Below are 18,958 nucleotides of genomic sequence, written 5' to 3'. Positions count from 1 at the left end.
AAGCAGTCACCTTACATCATGCAAGCATTGTAGAATACCAACATATGTATATTAGCCTATGAGGCATGTAAGCAGTCACCTTAAAACATGCAAGCATTGTAGAATACCAACATATGTATATTAGCCTATGAGACATGTAAGCAGTCACCTTAAAACATGCAAGCATTGTAGAATACCAACATATGTATATTAGCCTATGAGGCATGTAAGCAGTCACCTTAATACATGCAAGCATTGCAGAATACCAACATATGTATATTAGCCTATGAGGCATGTAAGCAGTCACCTTAAAACATGCAAGCATTGTAGAATACCAACATATGTATATTAGCCTATGAGGCATGTAAGCAGTCACCTTAAAACATGCAAGCATTGTAGAATACCAACATATGTATATTAGCCTATGAGGCATGTAAGCAGTCACCTTAACTTATGCAAGCATTGTAGAATACCAACATATGTATATTAGCCTATGAGACATGTAAGCAGTCACCTTAAAACATGCAAGCATTGTAGAATACCAACATATGTATATTAGCCTAGCTCTGTTAAATGGGGCTTAGTACATATGCATAAAGTGGCGTCCCAGATTAGCCTCTTTAGTCCACGCAGCCTAACCAGGGACATCACTTTCCATTTTAATAAAATTTGCAGTTGAAATGAAGTTTTTTCTTAGTGAAAATCCAGTTTTGTCGGAAAGTGTTGTCCCTGATTGACCTTTGCAGACTGCACAGGCTAATCTCCAACAACACTGTGGGCATGCATTAATCCCCATGTTCCCAGAGCTGTGAGGCTCGTTTGTACAGTGGGTATTTTATAACAAAATGGATGCATGTAATCATAGTTTATATGTTTGACATGCTAATCTTAGTATAATTATACAGTTGGTTTTTTTATGCCCCAGGAACCGAATATTGTTTTTGGCCTGTCTGTCTGTCATTCTGTCTGTCTGTAATTCTGTCCCAAAACTTTAACCTTGGTTAAAGTCAAGGTTAAAGTTTTGCAATAACTTTTGCAATATTGAAGATAGCAACTTAATATTTGGCACGCATGTGTATCTCATGGAGCTGCACATTTTGAGTGGTGAAAGGTCAAGGTCATCCTTCAAGGTCAAAGGTCAAATATATGGCTTCAAAGCGGCGTCAAAACTTTAACCTTGGTCATAACTTTTGCAATATTGAAGATAGCAACTTTATATTTGGCATGCATGTGTATCTCATGGAGCTGCACATTTTGAGTGGTGAAAGGTCAAGGTCATATTTCAAGGTCAAAGGACAAATTTATGGCTTCAAAGCGGCGCAATAGGGGTCATTGTGTTTCTGACAAACACATCTCTTGTTTATTAAAACAAATGTTTACAAGTGTAAATGGATTTTTATAGCAGTTTACATTTTTGTGAACTCATGTATAAGCTTATTTTGCAAATTTGAGTTTGTTATGAAATTGAGTATTAATATTGTTTATTAATGCCGAAAAGGCTTTCCAAAATACTTATGTGTGTTTACACATAGTACAGTTAACATAATTATGAGTAATATTCCATGAATAACCAACTTATAATGACTAACATATGTCCAATGAAGGTTGCGTGCTGTATCAGCGTTTATATGATATGCATGCAAGTCACAAACATAATGCGTCTGTTGAATGTACATTAAATACGTGTTTTCATACCCCTTTATTTACAGCATATGGCATACCAACCTTTTTTGCATGATGCGACTATAAATAGTTAGTGCTAAGGAAAATAATTTGAACCTAAAATAATTGCGAGTAAGCACTGTGATTATCAATATCCACCTCGACTAACACCAAAGGCGCAATCGAACCTGCCTCAAGCTTGCCTATGTAGAGTGAGAGTGGAAGTGGAGTTAGTGAAGTTCTAGAGGGTTCCTTAAATTAGCCATGAAATTTTAAGAGTTTGTGACTGTTATTTAATCTTTCAACTTGTATAATCTTGTGACAACGTTTTTCTGTTCAAACAATTGCATATGCAGCTAGCTGTTTACATTTTGTTGTGTTGCATCTGTAACATCATATATGAATAATTCAAATTACTCTGCCTTGGATTTCAAAATAAATCAGACACTGAGCTTCACCACAACAATACATGCAATTTTTTCAACAATATAAATCACCTGCTTTTATCTTCTAAAGGAAATGAAATTTAAAGCTGTGTTTGTATGCACCTTAGCCAGGCTGTAAATTGCTGTGAAAAATGAAATCTGTCCTTTTTAACGGTTATTCCTTGCTGGATTGAAGCTCATTTTCTTTCATAAGCAGTTTATTTGCATAATGACTCAATATCACCTCCAAACAGGTATTGCGCAGATAGAATTCTGTCAATTGAAAAAGAAATGTGTTGTGAAAATTGTGCAACCAAGGATGGTCCCTTTTTAAACTTATCTCAAAGAACTTGTATTTGCTGTGATATTCTGAAAATCTTAGAAACAAGTAGGCGTCTGTACAATGAATGATACAAATGTGAAGTGTATTCAATGTTGTTTGTTTACTTTCTACAATAAAGAAAATATTGAAGTTTGGGGTTATTTCTGCCTGTTGCAATATATCTCTTTTTATACCCTAACTGAATTTGTTAATAAATGAGTACAGTCAATCTTGTGCTTGCGACCACTTGAATTAAGCGACTTTTGTCTTATGCGACCACTTTAAATCCCGCTCGAGTATTTTAACTATATTTTCATATTGTATTAAGCGACTTTTGTCTTACGCAACCAGTGACCGCTGATTTTAGTGTATTTTGATGCCCAAGTCTTGAATTAAGCAACCGCTTTAAGGTAAAAGTGGTAAATCTGTTGACCGTTCAGGGACAAATCAGTGTTGATTGTTTATCTAAGCCGATAACATGAACGATTACACCTTTGTTTTGATTTCACACCAGCCATTTTCCTTTGTCTCAATGACCGGTTCTTACCGGTGTTAATGCTGACTGCATATCAATTTTTGGTGTCAAATAATACAGTGAGGTATTGCCAACAGTCTACGGGTTAAAGAGTTTACTATTTGGGACGTTTAGTGACAAATTTGATCGCCGATTTTATTGCAGAAACAATGCGCCGACGCGACAAACATTTTCACAGTGTTCTCGAGAGGTGTAAAAAATTAACTATTAATCGGTAACATGTAGCTAAATCTGTTCATTAAAAAATGTAATTGTTATTATGCTTATTCGTTTGTGTTAGCAAATTTTCCAATCAGGCGTGTTTATTTAGTTTTCAATCAAGGTGTTTTATTTATTTCCCTATGTACCATAATCGAGTCAGATATATATAAGCTTACATGCAGAAATTAAAATGTCAAAACGGAAAGTATTAACGTTAAATGAGAAAATTCGGGTATTGGAAGTGTCGAAGAGTAAAAGTGCACGTAAATTTAATCGAGAATGAGTTTGGAGTCGGAAAAACCCATTCTCCATGCAAACCATTTACATTGTATTTAGAATTAGAGAGAACAAATACAACTTATTTTAAGTAAAAAATTGTTGTATTCATTTTATTTATATTTAGATTCATTTGATTAAAAAAGCTGAAATCGCTGTGTCAAAAGGAGATAATCCCATATCTGGATTTAAAATCAAAGGTCCGCATTCATCCCAAATGGCCTCTTTTTATTTAAAGACCATTTTATTAAGAGACCACTTTTGGTTACTCCCTTAAGTGTTCTCTAAATACAAGATTTACCGTAGTTTAATTATAGTTTTACCCCTGTCCCTGTCCATGTGAACGTCTGGGACATGTTGTGTCATTAGCAGCTCATGACTTTCTCGTGCTTGATGGAGGTTAGAAATAAATTGGCACAAATGATGATCATATCAAGACAAGGTGTATTATGCATTAGCCATGTCTTTCACTCTCAAGGTTAGGTCAAGATCATGATTAGGAACAGTTCCAAAGGTATTTTAGTATTATGTAACCTTGCTTGTATTGGCCTTCTTCATAATTTCTACCTAAGGTTGTGTTTATTGTTTTTGTTTCCAATGACATTTAAGGGGACGTCTACAACCTATTGACACATTTCTATAGTGTCTTTAGTCAGTGCTAATAAAAGTAGACTTTATAGTATGAAAAGATCTTTAACCATGTTTATTTATGTCTTTTCTGTTGGCTAAATTAAAATTCCCGCGTTATTAGTCTGGATTCATTGTTAATTGTTGTTTTTCATGTCACACTCATTCACTACTCTAAATAATAAGTTTTGTGTTTTACCACTCAATAAATTCAGTATGACATAATTAATATTTAAATATTATTTTGTGTGTTGTTAATTTTGGTTATACATTACAAATTAGTTTAAAAAAATGTTGAATCTGTTCAAATATCTTATCATTCTGTCTGCCAGTGTCGGGGATATGATAATCTGTCCTCTGCATGATAGCGTATATCTCAGCCGCATATTAATTTTAATAGAAGTGTCTAAAACTCTATGACCTGGCCTCACATTTTTGAAAAATAAACTCTTTGAATATGGTTTAATATTTATTTAAAGATGGTCATTCTTATGTTGCCATGGCAATTTTGATATTTTGATAAGCACCTCAAGACATTGAGAAAATATGAGCCTGGCCTATTTTTTGAAATATTGTGGTTGTGGTATAGGAGACATTCCATAAATAATTACCTGTGTTTGTTTTGATTCGGCGCTTAGGAACCCATAGGGACCCAAAGAACGTGAAATTTTGCATTCTTAAGTGTAGAAAAATGTGTTGTTTAATGTGCATTATGTCATTATTATTTAGTCTATAACGACTGAGTGAGACGGAACTGGGGTGGGGCATGGTAAGGTATGGGTCTATACTTCTTTCATGAGTAAAACAGGTTGTAAGCATTTCTGGAACAGACCCTTAGTATCTCAGTCATAGTGTCACTTTATTGTGCGATGTTTTGGAATGTAATTTGCCTAGTGGTCATATGTTGTGTCTAGTGGTCATCCGTTGTTCCTAGTGTTTATCCTTTGTGCTTAGTGGTCATCCATAGTGTCTAGTGGTCATCAGTTTTACCTAGTGGTCATCCGTTGTGCCTAGTTGTTATCTGTTATGCCTAGTGGTCATCAGTTGTGCATAGTGGTCATCCGTTGTGCCTAGTTGTCATCCGTTGTGCCTAGTGGTCGTCCGTTGTGCATAGTGGACATCTGTTGTGCCTAGTGGTAACCCATTGTGCCTAGTGGTCATCTGTTGTGCCTAGTGGTCATCCATTGTGCCTAGTGGTCATCAGTTGTGCCTAGTGGTCATCCATTGTGCCTAGTGGTCATCCATTGTGCCTAGTGGTCATCCGCTGTGCCTAGTGGTCATCCGTTGTGCCTAGTGGTCATCCCTTGTGCCTAGTGGTCATCATAAATTTCATCATACAGCACCTTGATGAAGTGCATTGTTACTACACTATTGTTGCACTTGGTTGGAGTTTACAATATACACCAATATCCCATTAATTGAGAATTTCCTGGAATACAGATGAGTCACGCTCCGGAGATATGGGATTTAATGCATGTGCATAAAGTGTAGTGATCCAGATAAGCCTGTGCAGTTTGCACAGGCTAATCATGGAGGACACATTCTGATGTTGTATGTTTTGTTTTAAGGACGTCTCTTCTTAGAAGAAATCTTCTACGTCTTTAGTGTGAAACTTGACGCACATGCATCACACCTGTTTTTTTTTTCAGATGCATAGATTTAATGTGAACTCTAAAACATTACATAAGCAAGTTCTGCTCTAATTGGAGTTCATTTCAACTGTAACTTGGCAAATATTTAACCAAATCCACAATGGGCGTAATTTCACCTCCATATGTCTCAATGGGGGACATAACCAGTGATAAAAATTGTCCAAATATTTATTCAACGAAATGTGTTTAATGGAAATAGCTGTGAAAAGGAGTTCTGCAGTCTGCACTTTCAAATTATGTATTTATTTTTTGTTTGGTTTAAAAAGCTGTCATGTTAGTTGCTTACATGACTCAGCACATTTGTTTTGTCAATTGGAGAACTATTAATTAATTGACCTAAATGACTGGAAAAGGCTTGTCATAATGTACCAGAAAATGCTATTCTTGCTATAATATGTCTGAAAATGCAAATCGTATAGTAATTTAACTGAAAATGCGATTCTTGTCATTACCGGTATGTATTTGAAAATGCATTTCTAGCCATTATGTGGCAGAAAATGCAATTATTGATATAATGTATCCGAAAATGCAATTCTTGTCATGATGTGGCAGGAAATTCAATTATGGCTATAGTGTGGCAGAAAATGCAATTATGGCTATAATGTGGCAGAAAATGCAATTTGTGTCATTATCTGGCAGAAAATGCAATTATGACTTTAATGTGGCAGAAAATGCAATTCTTATGATGAGTCTGAAAACAAATGTGTTGCCATCAGTGAGTCAGGTAACACAATTTTTGGTCTTAAACATTTTCAAATACTATTTTTCCTGTACTGGTGTGTGAAATATAATTCTTGCTAATTAAGGTCAAGATTTGGAATTAGATTTATTCAGGAAGAATATTTTAGCCCATTTATCAGTGCAATAATTAAATTGAAATATAATTGGCAAACCATGACTTTAATTGTTTGAAAATTGAAGGTTGATGTCTTCCATGAGTAAACAAACCGAATAGGGTGAACTGTCACAGAGTACGACCTCACATGCCTATTGTGGCCTTCATTGTTGCTTTCACATTACAGCCACCTTAGCATAAAAGAACCTGTCACTGTACTGGCTTATTTCGTTTGATCTTTTTGTGTGGGCCTGTCAAATAAAACTAAAACAAAAGAACTTGTTTTAAGCCCACTTGACTATTATTACCCTTGATTAGAGAAGCAGAATAAATTGAAAGAATACTGCCAATTGTGTGCTTATTTGATATTTTTTTATTGTGAAAGTTGTCTTCTCTGAACAAAAATCTTTTAAAGATTGTTAAGATTTTTTATTCATCTTCATAAGAAGTATGAATTTTGCTTAAAAGATTTGAAATTGTGTTTGAAAAATTAAGAAAATTGTGTTACACAAATGTTTATTGGATTATTATACATTAATGTCTTGATATCTATACATTAGTGGACAAAATCTCTAAATAAACAATTGAAAAAAAAAGCTAAAGAAAAATAGATTTATAATAATAACATGGAACATAAATACATGTTAATTTGTAATTGATTTCTATGTAAATTACCAACCATTAAATTTTCTGATCAGTGAAGGCAAACATGATTTGGTGTTCAAACTCTTAGCTAATGACCTGACATATAAATACTTGTTATACTGGCAGTTTAAAACTCAGAAATAACAAAATTAGCCTTGTTTTGTTGACTTTCTAAGCTTGAACATTTGAGTCGCTAAAATTTTTGACCGAAGTTAAAAGTATGCAAATATTTCTTAGGTCACCAAATGTTGACATTCGTAGTTAACAAGTTAATGAAAATATAATCTCTAAGCAATGTTTAACTAAACAAATAATGTTGCCAATCAACAATTTCATAATGAACGTGTGAAAAAATTCTGGTGGCTTTGTGAATAAGAACATTTTCTAAAAGGATTTCTATTTAATTACAACAACATGACAGTGAAGAAATTAGAATGAAGACTTGATTCTTAACCTAAACACCGCGAAGAGGCGGTTGTGTTACGGGCATTGAAAATGTGAATAAAAAATCTTTTGTGAATCTTAAAGTTGAAATGTTACAATTGGGATTTTAAGTTTCTGCCTCCATATTGCTGACAGGTGTTGGTCTTATTTTCGGATTAATTCACCAAGTGAGCTACATAAAGTATTGTTTGAAATCAGGCCTGTCTTACCATTGGTGAGACTTACATTCAATGATTATAACTACATTGTTCAAAATCAATACTATGTATAAGGAAGAATGTAACAACATATGACCTAATATCATAAAAGTGTAATCTGAATATATTTAGGGTCATCTAGTGAATATTTTTACTTGTAAAACTTACTGATATGTAATTGATATAACTATGATAGAAATAAGTGCCAACCAAAAAATGTGTACCAGAATACATTAATGTATATTGGTGTATAATGGACGTAAGCCTTGTTGTACAATAACTAAAGGAAGCTCTTAATATAGTGTAATTTAATGGACCTATGTTGTAGTGTTATGAGTATGTTAATGATAATAATTATATGAGATGTGACAGCTTTATCTTTATGTTGGAGCTTATCAAATATTATGAACGTAGTACATGAAATTAAAACTATGCAGGACTGACTAGTGTATTATGATACAGCAGTAGACAAAGTATTGAAAAGGAGCTTTGATAATAACATATTCAACTTGTTTTATTAATAACTGAGACGCGTTCTGAGAAAACTGAGCATAATGCATGTGCGTAAAGTGTTGTCCCAGATTAGCCTGTGCAGTTCAGGTGCAGACAGGCTAATCTGGGACAACACTTTACGCACAAGCATTATGCTCAGTTTCTCAGAACACAACTCAAATAATTTTTTACAAGAAAAAAGCGTTCAGATTTAGCATTTAGAAAAAATGGATACGAAAATGGGTAGACAGTCCGGTAAAACCTGTAAGACAAAGTAGTGGAAACGCTAAAACATATAATATGTGTATGCAAGTTGCATAATCTATATGTGAAAGCTGTAGACATTACTCCTCACCTTGTGTAGCAAGGCTGTATAATGCTGGACTGCATTTTGTGTCGATACACGTCTCACATTGGACAGAAGAGCCTTGGACATGCTGACAAAAAACAAGGTAATACAGAAATATTTTATTATGCCCCCCTTCGAAGAAGAGGGGGTATATTGCTTTGCTCATGTCGGTCGGTCGGTCAGTCTGTCGGTCGGTCCGTCCACCAGGGGGTTGTCAGACGATAACTCAAGAACGCTTGGGCCTAGGATCATGAAACTTCATAGGTACATTGATCATGACTCGCAGATGACCCCTATTGATTTTGAGGTCACTAGGTCAAAGGTCAAGGTCACGGTGACCCGAAATAGTAAAATGGTTTTTGAATGATAACTCAAGAACGCATACGCCTAGGATCATGAAACTTCATGGGTAGATTGATCATGACTTGCAGATGACCCCTATTGATTTTGAGGTCACTAGGTCAAAGGTCAAGGTCACGGTGACCCGAAGTAGTAAAATGGTTTCCGGATGATAACTCAAGAATGCATAAGCCAAGGATCATGAAACTTCATGGGTAGATTGATCATAACTCCCATATGACCCCTATTGATTTTGAGGTCACTAGGTCAAAGGTCAAGGTCCAGGTAACCCGAAATAGTAAAATGGTTTTCGGATGATAACTCGAGAACGCATACGCCTAGGATCATGAAACTTTATAGGTAGATTGATCATGATTTGCAGGTGACCCCTATTGATTTTGAGGTCACTAGGTCAAAGGTCAAGGTCACGGTGACCCGAAATAGTAAAATGATTTTCGGATGATAACTCAAGAACGCTTTTGCCTAGGATCATGACACTTCATAGGTACACTGATCGTGACTTGCAGATGACCCCTATTGATTTTCAGGTCACTAGGTCAAAGGTCAAGGTCACAGTGACAAAAATCGTATTCACACAATGGCTGCCACTACAACGGACAGCCCATATGGGGGGCATGCATGTTTTACAAACAGCCCTTGTTAATTTTTATGCTACCCCAAAATATATTTTGGTGGGAGCATATAGTCGCCGCTTCGTCTGTCCGTCCGTGTGTCCGTCCATGCACAATTTTTGTCCGGGCTATTTCTCAATTTCTCAGAAACTAATGACTGGAATTGAATGAAACTTTATGGGAAGCTTCACTACCAAGAGGAGATGTGCATATTATCAGGGGGTTCTGGTCGGAAGATTTTTCACAGAGTTATGGCCCTTTGAAATTTTCCATTAACTGTACATATAGTGCAATTCTTGTCCGGGCTTTTTCTCAGCAACTAATGATCGGAATTCAATGAAACTTTATGGGAAGCTTCACTACCAAGAGGAGATATGCATATTATCAGCCGGTTCTCATCGGATGATTTTTTACAGAGTTATGGCCCTTTGAAATTTTCCAATGAACATATAGTGCAATTCTTGTCCGAGCTATTTCTCAGCAACTTATTACGGGAATTCAATGAGACTTTATGGGAAGCTTCACTACCAAGAGGAGATGTGCATATTATCAGCAGGTTCTCATGGGATGATTTTTCACAGAGTTATGGCCCTTTGAAATTTTCTATAAACTGTACATATAGTGCAATTTTTGTCAGGGCTATTTCTCCCCAACTACTGACTGGAAATCAATGAAGCTTTATGGGAAGCTTAACGTCCTTGAGGAGATGCGCATGTTATTTGTGTGTTCCGGTTAGATGATTTATTTAGAGAGTTATGGCCCTTTGAAATTTTTAAGTTGCTAAACCATCAATCGTATTATTTTGTCCAAAGTTATGCCCCTCAAGACGTTTCCTTTTATCTCCGACGGTTTCTTGTTATAAATAAGGGTTACTCTCAGACACAGACAATTGACAGACAAATGATTTAATTATCCCCCGCCATAGGTGGATGGATATTGTTTTTGCGTTGTCAGTCCGTCTTTCCATCCGTCCGTCCGTCTTTCCGTCCGTCCGTCTTTCGGTCCGTCCGGAGCCATATCTTGGAAGTGCTTTGGCAGATTTCATTCATTTGAAACTTGGTATGAGTATATATGTGGATTAATCAAGCATGAGTCATTATTAACTACCGAAATATAGACCCATAATGTGTCAAATTAGTTATTGATTTCATCTTCTGTTATTATTAAATTACAACTATTTCTCAATGTGATTGTCTATGTTTGACAATTGTTGACACTTTCCTGCAGATGATAACTGCTTTTTTCTGGGGTAAAACATTGATTAGTGTGTGTATTGTATTTGTTTACAGACTGCACCTCACAGTATTCCCTTCCAAATGACAGATGGGAATTCCTTCTCCATATGGCCTATGAGAATTCCCTTCCTTATGGTTAATTGGATTTCCCTCTTATATGGCCAATGGAAATTTAACCTGATTTGTGATCCCTGAGTTCTGTCATCAGTGTCTTTCCAGTAGACCATAGATCAGCTATTTATTAATAGGTGCATTATAATGCACATGTCATTGAAACTTAATGTTTATATTGCACATCATGAAAAAACCTATTAGCAAATCCTATATCATTCTTGAAAAGTAAATATTTGTTTGCAAGCACGGTTCTGAGTTTCATGTTCTTAATAGATATCATTATTATGCATTTGAAAGCCTGTCTCAGTTAACATACAACACAGTGCAATAGGTTGGGTAAGTTAAGAACGCAAACTGATATCATGAATATCTTCTGTCAGTGTTGAAGTTTTTGATGTCAGTGTACTTTATGACACAAAGTGCATATAATCAGAAACATGACTCTGACATGATTTATTAGTCTGACGTTAACTGTTAATCTGGCATGCATTATTAATAGATTTCCTTACTGATGGCTACTTAGTTTTAATAATGTTCTTGTGTAATTCTAGTATATTTGGTTACATATTTAACATTTTATACAATATGTTATGCAAGTATGGTTAGTTATTATCTACTAAGATTAAAGTATGTTCACACTTGTCAATCACTTTAAACATTAATAGTTATTGCTTCAGTTATTTTGACACTTGAGCTCTGTCATGCAAAAATGGGTCTTATGCCAGATGTGGAACCTGTAGCTCCAGACTAGCCTGCACATTCGCAAGGTCCCTCAAGGTTTCGTGGTCTCGTTAGCGGACTGCATTGCTCCTGACCAGAAGACACAATTGTGCAGGCGGGCCACACATGGCATAAGACTCATTTTTGCACGACACGGCTTATTTCATATTTAACTGGCACTTTTGTCATCAATTTAAATTTCAAATGGAATATTAATATATAGGGATACACAATTCATGAAATTGGTTTCTTTGTTTTGCACACGCATACCATTGTTGTTAATATTACTTCTGTGAAATAAAAACAATATATCAATGTTTCCTTTTACTTGGCACACACTGGTTACAAATGCCATTCAATTTGAACAAACATGGAGATCAATATGATTTTTATTAACTTTGATCAGCGTAAGCGCTGGGGTATCAATCTTTCAAACAAGCTAATGCAAGGGTAACAAATGACTAAATTGTAACAAAGGGCAAACTGTTCTACTGTCTTCCAGGTTTGCACCTTCTCAGTTCCTGAAAAATTCACAGCCTTTGACAAGTTGTATTATATTTATGTATAAACAATTATGTTTGTCTTTCAGAAAATATCACATGTTTGTTAGCAGGCATTTTGTCCTCAAAGAACATTTAGTATTTATTTTCTAGATGTTCTTAAATTAATCTGCTGCAAAATTGAATCCCATCATTAAATTGAATATGGTACATTCAATATTACATCCTATTCTCTCTTTAGGCCAAAACAAAATAATGTTGTGGTTACGGTTACCCGACCGAGCCTATAATTTTGCTGCGACTCTACAACATTTTATTCAAAGTTAAAAGCCAAAAGAAAAAAATCGCGTTAAAGTAAAACTATACCAGACTCCGGAGAAACTGTTTTTAGCTACGCCGACTTTTTTAGCAGAGTGCGATTTTACGAGCGCACCGTTAGCCTCGTCCGATGAGGCTCGTGCTGTCGTTCGCCATTTCAGCCATTTGCAAAAATATTGAGAATTTTGCTCTCTGAAAAATCTGATTTGCGCAAATGCTAAAATCTCGTAAAATTTCACTGAAAACATCCGCCATTTAAATACATACTGGTAAATACTCTCTTTTTTATCAATGAAAGTGTTCGCAATTCGAACAATAAACAAAAACCAGTCTGCACCAGAGCATGAGACATCGCTTGACCTTATTGTTATTGAAGTGCACATGGTAGTTTGCCAATCAGCATTGAGTTTGCTCACAAATAATATTTGGTCATTCATGCGCAGACACTGTATACTCGGAATACACAGTTGATACTGTCGTCCGCAAACAATATAAGCGGCCGATGGCAAACGATAAAGATAAACAAATGAAAAGAAGCGTAACAATAAACAAACTATTTCTAAGCTGATCACTTTTTACCTTTCTCCCGACCATCGATCGATCGATTAAAGGATGATAATTAAATAATGAGTTATATCTCGATGATGTTACACCTTTCTGCCGATTAACGTTTGAAATTAAAAGGTAATAATAAAGTTGCTTTACTCACAAAATATGCTAGTGTAAAGCAATATGTCAACCAATTTTATATTTGCTAGGTTACTGGTTTTCATTTTCTGCAGTCAAACGATATGCACATTATGTGCGCAAAACGCGTACAATTTTTTGGACTGTCGTTTTCAGATACATTATTTTATTCGTCCATTATAATTTATTTTCGAAGTTCTTGATAGAAGAAATAGAATGACGAATACACATGCAGTGATACGGACGGTGTGGTTTATAATATTTCAAATTGTATTCACCTGAAAATACAATTGGAAAGACTATAAAAAAGCACAATTTGTTAGAGCATTTGATGGGGTGGAGGGGCACTGCCCGTTATTCCTGTTGGGTTCCTGCGGCTGCGGTTCCAAGACCCCCAGCCTTATTCTAAGGATTTCAAATTTGGGACCATCGACACAACTATTAAATGTACATCCATTAAATAACTTATGTTTGTACTTTGACAAGTACCATACTAATTATTTCGATATTGAAAACTGTATGTTATATTATGATATGTGATATGCCCTTGTTGTAATTAAAAAGAAATATAAACAAGTTGATAGTCTATATAATTATTTCAAAACCAGTTTTTGCGCACCGAAAGATGAAAACTGGTTGGCTCAGTGAAATTTTGGGCCAGCCCTAGCTCACTCACTCTGACTCATCGGAGATGCGCTTTACGTATTAAATGCATGGAGCTTCTGCGACGCAATTGAGAAATAATCTTCTTCGTCAATTTTATTTAATGTTTTACATGAAAAGTGCGACCATGCTCAAGAGTTCAGGGCTTTTAAAGCCTTCAGTTTAGGTATGACTATCAAAAAGGTGTTAGCTTTAATAATTAAGCTATGTTTTTCAAAGTATTTTCGGGTTATTATCCATCAACATATACAGTATTTTTCTCTATATAAAAAAGTTTTCTGAAGTTTGTTTTTGATATGGATAAAAAGTCAATGCAAGGCTATAGCCAAGTTAAAGCCATGAATTGACCATTCATCCTTATCAGCACTTAAATGGTTTTTGTGCTAGATTGCCTATGTATGTATTGGAAACAAGCCGTTCAACAAAATAAAATAAAAAAATAAAATGTTTTTCCTACCTACCTACCCTAATATTGTCTGGCCCGTAACCTGGACCACAACATTATTTTGTTTTGGCCTTATTAGTACAATTGTTGACCGTAAGTTATAGACTTTTTCCTAAAGTAGAAAATCCTGGTTATTTATTTGGAAACTTGATTATTATGCTCCCACAAAATTTTTGGGGGGAGCATATAGTCACTGCTTTGTCTGTCTGTGTGTCCTTCCGTCCGTGTACAATTTTTGTCCGTGCTATTTCTCAGCAACTAATGACCGGAATTCAATGAAACTTTATGGGAAGCTTCACTACCAACAGGAGATGTGCATATTATTAGCGGGTTCTGGTCAGATAATTTTTCACAGCGTTATGGCCCTTTGAAATTTTCCATTAACTGTACATATAGTGCAATTCTTGTGCCTCCAACTATATATATATACTGACTGGAATTCAATGAAACTTTATGGGAAGCTTAACTACCTTGAGGAGATGCGCATGTTATTTGTGGGTTCTGGTTAGATTATTTATTTAGAGAGTTATGGCCCTTTGAAATTTTTAAGTTGCTAAACCATCCAGCATATTATTTTGTACAAAGTTATGCCCCTCAAGACGTTTCCTTTTATCTGAATATATAGTGCAATATTGTGACAAAAAAAATTGGGGGAGCATCACCAGTCTCCGACGGTTTCTTGTTATTTCAGGAATGGCGGGCAGTCAGCATCAAACAGGGGAATAACTTTATTTTGCATTGATCAATCATGGTGAAACTTTTGATATAGCAAGCTTGATAGGAGGTCTAGAGTGGGTTTGTATTGGGCAGTTTTAGGTCAAGGCCATTGTTAACCCTTTGCATGCTGGGAAATTTGTCGTCTGCAAAAATGTCGTCTGCTGAATTTCTAAAATTAGCATTTTCTTCGATTTTTTTTCAAAGAATACTATCAGAATAGCAAACAGATTGGATCCAGATGAGACGCCACGTTCTGTGGCGTCTCATCTGGTTTCAAACAGTTTGCAAAGGCCTTTAAAATTCGGTTCCCGCACTGAAAGGGTTAATAAAAATAGATAAAAGTGTTTTTTGATCTGTTAAAAAATTTGCTGTTTTTTGATCTGTTAAAAAATGTGCGTGTATGTAGCATACATACAGAATTAGCCTGAGATTGAACAATTATTTAAAGAAAAGTTAATTAATCATCAAGCATTGAAGACTTGGTTTTGTGGCATATGTATGTTTTGTTTTTATTTTAACAAATTTAGGCAAATAAAAAATCGGGTGTATGTTAGAAACAAAAAATCAATACACAAATTGTACAGAGTTCTGCTCGTCTTTTATCTCTCATGTTGTTTTAGTCTTTAATCTCAATAATGAATTCAATATATCATACAATAAGGTTATCAAGAACATTTTTTCAAATATTGGCACTGAAGATAACGCCTTAATTTAGGTTAGAAGAATTAATTTTTCTTCTGAAGATTTGAAATGGATCACACTTAGTCGTATTCAAATTACAAATTCTGTCATTAGATTCAACTCGCAAGTATTCCGATTTGTTTGCATAGCATGTTTTTGTCAAACATTGCAGCCTACTTAACGTTCAGGGCAGAATAGGTGATAAAATGATAATGATGACAAGTTGGGATAAAATGAATCCCCCCTGCAGTTTTTAGATTTATTATTTTGCCTTTTATTAATGTAAACAAATTGTGATGTTAGACAAATTGCCAATTTATATTCAGTCGTTAGATTGATAGCTATTTTTATGCTCACATTATCAAAGAACGGATGGACACAGAGTTAATACCCTGTCTGTGGGTATGGCTTAGCTGTCCAGTATGGAAAGATGTTCATATAACCCTTTACCACTTAGATAGGTATTTGTAGTCCCTTAGAAAGTTAAAATATAACTTAAGACATTTCTTACTAGATTCAAATTTTAAAGGTTTCAGTTCCAATCCTCAGATACTGATATTAGCATCAAACAGCATAAAACCTGAACAGACTGCGAGTTACTCGCAGGCTGTTCTGGTTTTATGCTGGTTGCAAAAGCCATTTTCAGTTTGCTTCTGAGTGGGAAAGGTATAACTTGGGACGGGTGCATTTAAGTCTTCATTACTGAAAAAATAAAAATATGTTTCACCGGATAACTTATAAATATATTGCAATGAAACTTTTTGCGTGCATACCTAAATTCAAGTCAGCCTTTTTATGTCCCCCACTATACTAGTGGGGGACATATTGTTTTTGCCCTGTCTGTTGGTTGGTTGGTTGGTTGGTCTGTTGGTTGGTTTGTGCCAACTTAAACATTTTGCAATAACTTTTGCTATATTGAAGATAGCAACTTCATATTTAGCATGCATGTGTATCTCATGAAGCTGCGCATTTTGAGTGGTGAAAGGTCAAGGTCATCCTTCAAGGTCAGAGGTCAAATATATGTGGCCAAAATCGCTCATTTTATGATTTCTTTTGCAATATTGAAGATAGCAACTTCATATTTGGCATGCATGTGTATCTCATGGAGCTGCACATTTTGAGTGGTGAAAGGTCAAGGTCATCCTTCAAGGTCAGAGGTCAAATATATGTGGCCCAAATCGCTTATTTTATGAATACTTTTGCAATTTTGAATATAGCAACTTGATATTTAGCATGCATGTGTATCTCATGGAGCTGCACATTTTGAGTGGTGAAAGGTCAAGGTCATCCTTCAAGGTCAGAGGTCAAATATATGTGGCCCAAATCGCTTATTTTATGAATACTTTTGCAATATTGAAGATAGCAACTTGATATTTGGCATGCATGTGTATCTCATGAAGCTGCACATTTTGAGTGGTGAAAGGTCAAGGTCATCCTTCAAGGTCAAATATATGGGTTAAAATTGCTCATGTAATGTCACTTCAGCAATATTGAAGCTAGCAATTGTATATTTGAAATGCGTGTGTATCTCAAGGAGCTGCACATTTTGAGTGGTGAAGGGTCAAGGTCAAGGCCATCCTTCAAGGTCAAACGTCATATAGGGGGACATTGTGTTTCACAAACACATCTTGTTTCAACAGGCTTTTCTATTTCACTAGTATTACTTACTACATGTAGTAGTGGACAAATAGACTGGGCTTCACCTTACATGCACTCAAATAAAGCCTAGCATGACCCTCTTCTATCTAATCTACAACAAATAGCTTGACAACAATAGCTGATGCTTGTAAACCCATTTTACATACTGTAAATGACATGCTTGAATGGTATCCATTCTTTTGCTGGTTTACATACTGCAAATAACATGCTTGAATGGTATCCATTCTTTTGCTGGTTTACATTCTGCAAATAACATGCTTAAATGGTATCCATTCTTTTGTTGGTTCACATACTGAAAATGACATGCTTGAATGGTATCCATTCATTTGCTGGTTTACATACTGCAAAAAACATGCTTGAATGGTATCCATTATTAGTCCCCTACCGGTTTCACCGGAGTGGACTTGTGGTTTTGTCTCCGTCCGTCCGTCACACTTTTCTGGATCCTGCGATAACTTTAAAAGTTCTGAATATTTTTTCATGAAACTTGGAACATGGATAGATGGCAATATGGACATTATGCACGTCATTTCATTTTGTTCCTACGTCACAAAATGGTAGTTGCTATGGCAACAAATAGACTAGAAATAGTGCTGAAAATGGTGTTTTTTTCTTGATCCTGCGATAACTTTTAAAGTTCTTAATATTTCTTCATGAAACTTGGAACATGGATAGATGGCAATGTGGACATTATGCACGTCATTTCATTTTGTTCCTACTTCAGAAATTGTGGTTGCTATGGCAACAAATAGACTAGAAATAGTGCTGATAATGGTGTTTTTTCTGGATCCTGCGATAACTTAAAAAGTTCTTAATATTTTTTCATGAAACTTGCAACATGGATAGATGGCAATATGGACATTATGTACGTCATTTCATTTTGTTCCTATGTCAAAAATTGTGGTTGCTATGGCAACAAATCGACTAGAAATAGTGCTGAAAATGGTGTGTTTTTCTGGATCCTGCGATAACTTTTCTTGATGTGAGCAAAAATAGCCTGTGCTGAATTCAATCCTTCAAACTTATTGATCTGATCTTGCTCACTTACGTATTTGTATTAGTTGCAACCAGCTTTACCATGAAAAGAGTGATCATGACTACAAACTGTTGAAAAACGGTGGCACAAATCACAGGGGAAAGAATTGATTGTGCCACTATATTTTGCGTATGCATTCTGTATGCATTCTGTTACAAACAGACAATATTTCAGTGCTCCAGCTAGAATTTGAAAAGGGCAGGGTGGCTTTTTTGTCAAAAGGGCACTTTTGACGCGCAGTATTTTGTGAAAAGGGCACGTTCGAGCGCGCGGGTGTTTCTGGAATGCTTTCTATTGCATGTTAATTTATATGTTATAAATAATTGTATTATTCCCATTATTATTAAACCATTCAAATATAATGTCTACAATGAGGATTAAACTAATTACAATGTAATAAGAGATTTATGAATTATCATATGGAAAAAAAAAAAAAAAAAAAAATTTTTTTTTTTTTTTTTTTGAGGGGGGGGGGGGGGGGGCAGGGCGGAGGTTTGGGGGGCAGGGCGGAGGTTCGGGAGGGCAGGGCGCGGCGCCCTTCGATTTAGGCCTAGCTGGAGCACTGATATTG

At 35.5% G+C, this 18,958-nt stretch overlaps 1 protein-coding gene across 9 annotated transcripts in view; it reads left to right on the top strand.

The window, feature by feature from the left end:
• LOC127853920 (uncharacterized) overlaps positions 1–18,958 on the top strand; it is a 142,351-nt gene that overhangs the window by 87,140 nt on the left and 36,253 nt on the right. Inside the window, exons 1-2 of one of the 9 annotated variants that reach the window (XM_052388750.1) lie at positions 8,191–8,273; positions 8,502–8,744. The exons of 7 other annotated variants lie outside the window; for them this stretch is intronic. In XM_052388750.1, coding sequence (XP_052244710.1) covers positions 8,669–8,744 — 76 coding nt within the window. In that variant the 5' untranslated portion in view covers positions 8,191–8,273; positions 8,502–8,668. Of the gene's footprint in view, positions 1–8,190; positions 8,274–8,372; positions 8,745–18,958 lie in introns of those variants that run through there. One more of the 9 variants, XM_052388749.1, reaches the window with a different exon arrangement.

The sequence above is a fragment of the Dreissena polymorpha genome, chromosome 12 (assembly GCF_020536995.1).
Source record: "Dreissena polymorpha isolate Duluth1 chromosome 12, UMN_Dpol_1.0, whole genome shotgun sequence".
In the NCBI taxonomy this organism is placed as follows: domain Eukaryota; kingdom Metazoa; phylum Mollusca; class Bivalvia; order Myida; family Dreissenidae; genus Dreissena; species Dreissena polymorpha.
Note: the sequence above shows the minus strand (reverse complement) of the source record. Positions and strands in the feature narration are given on the sequence as shown.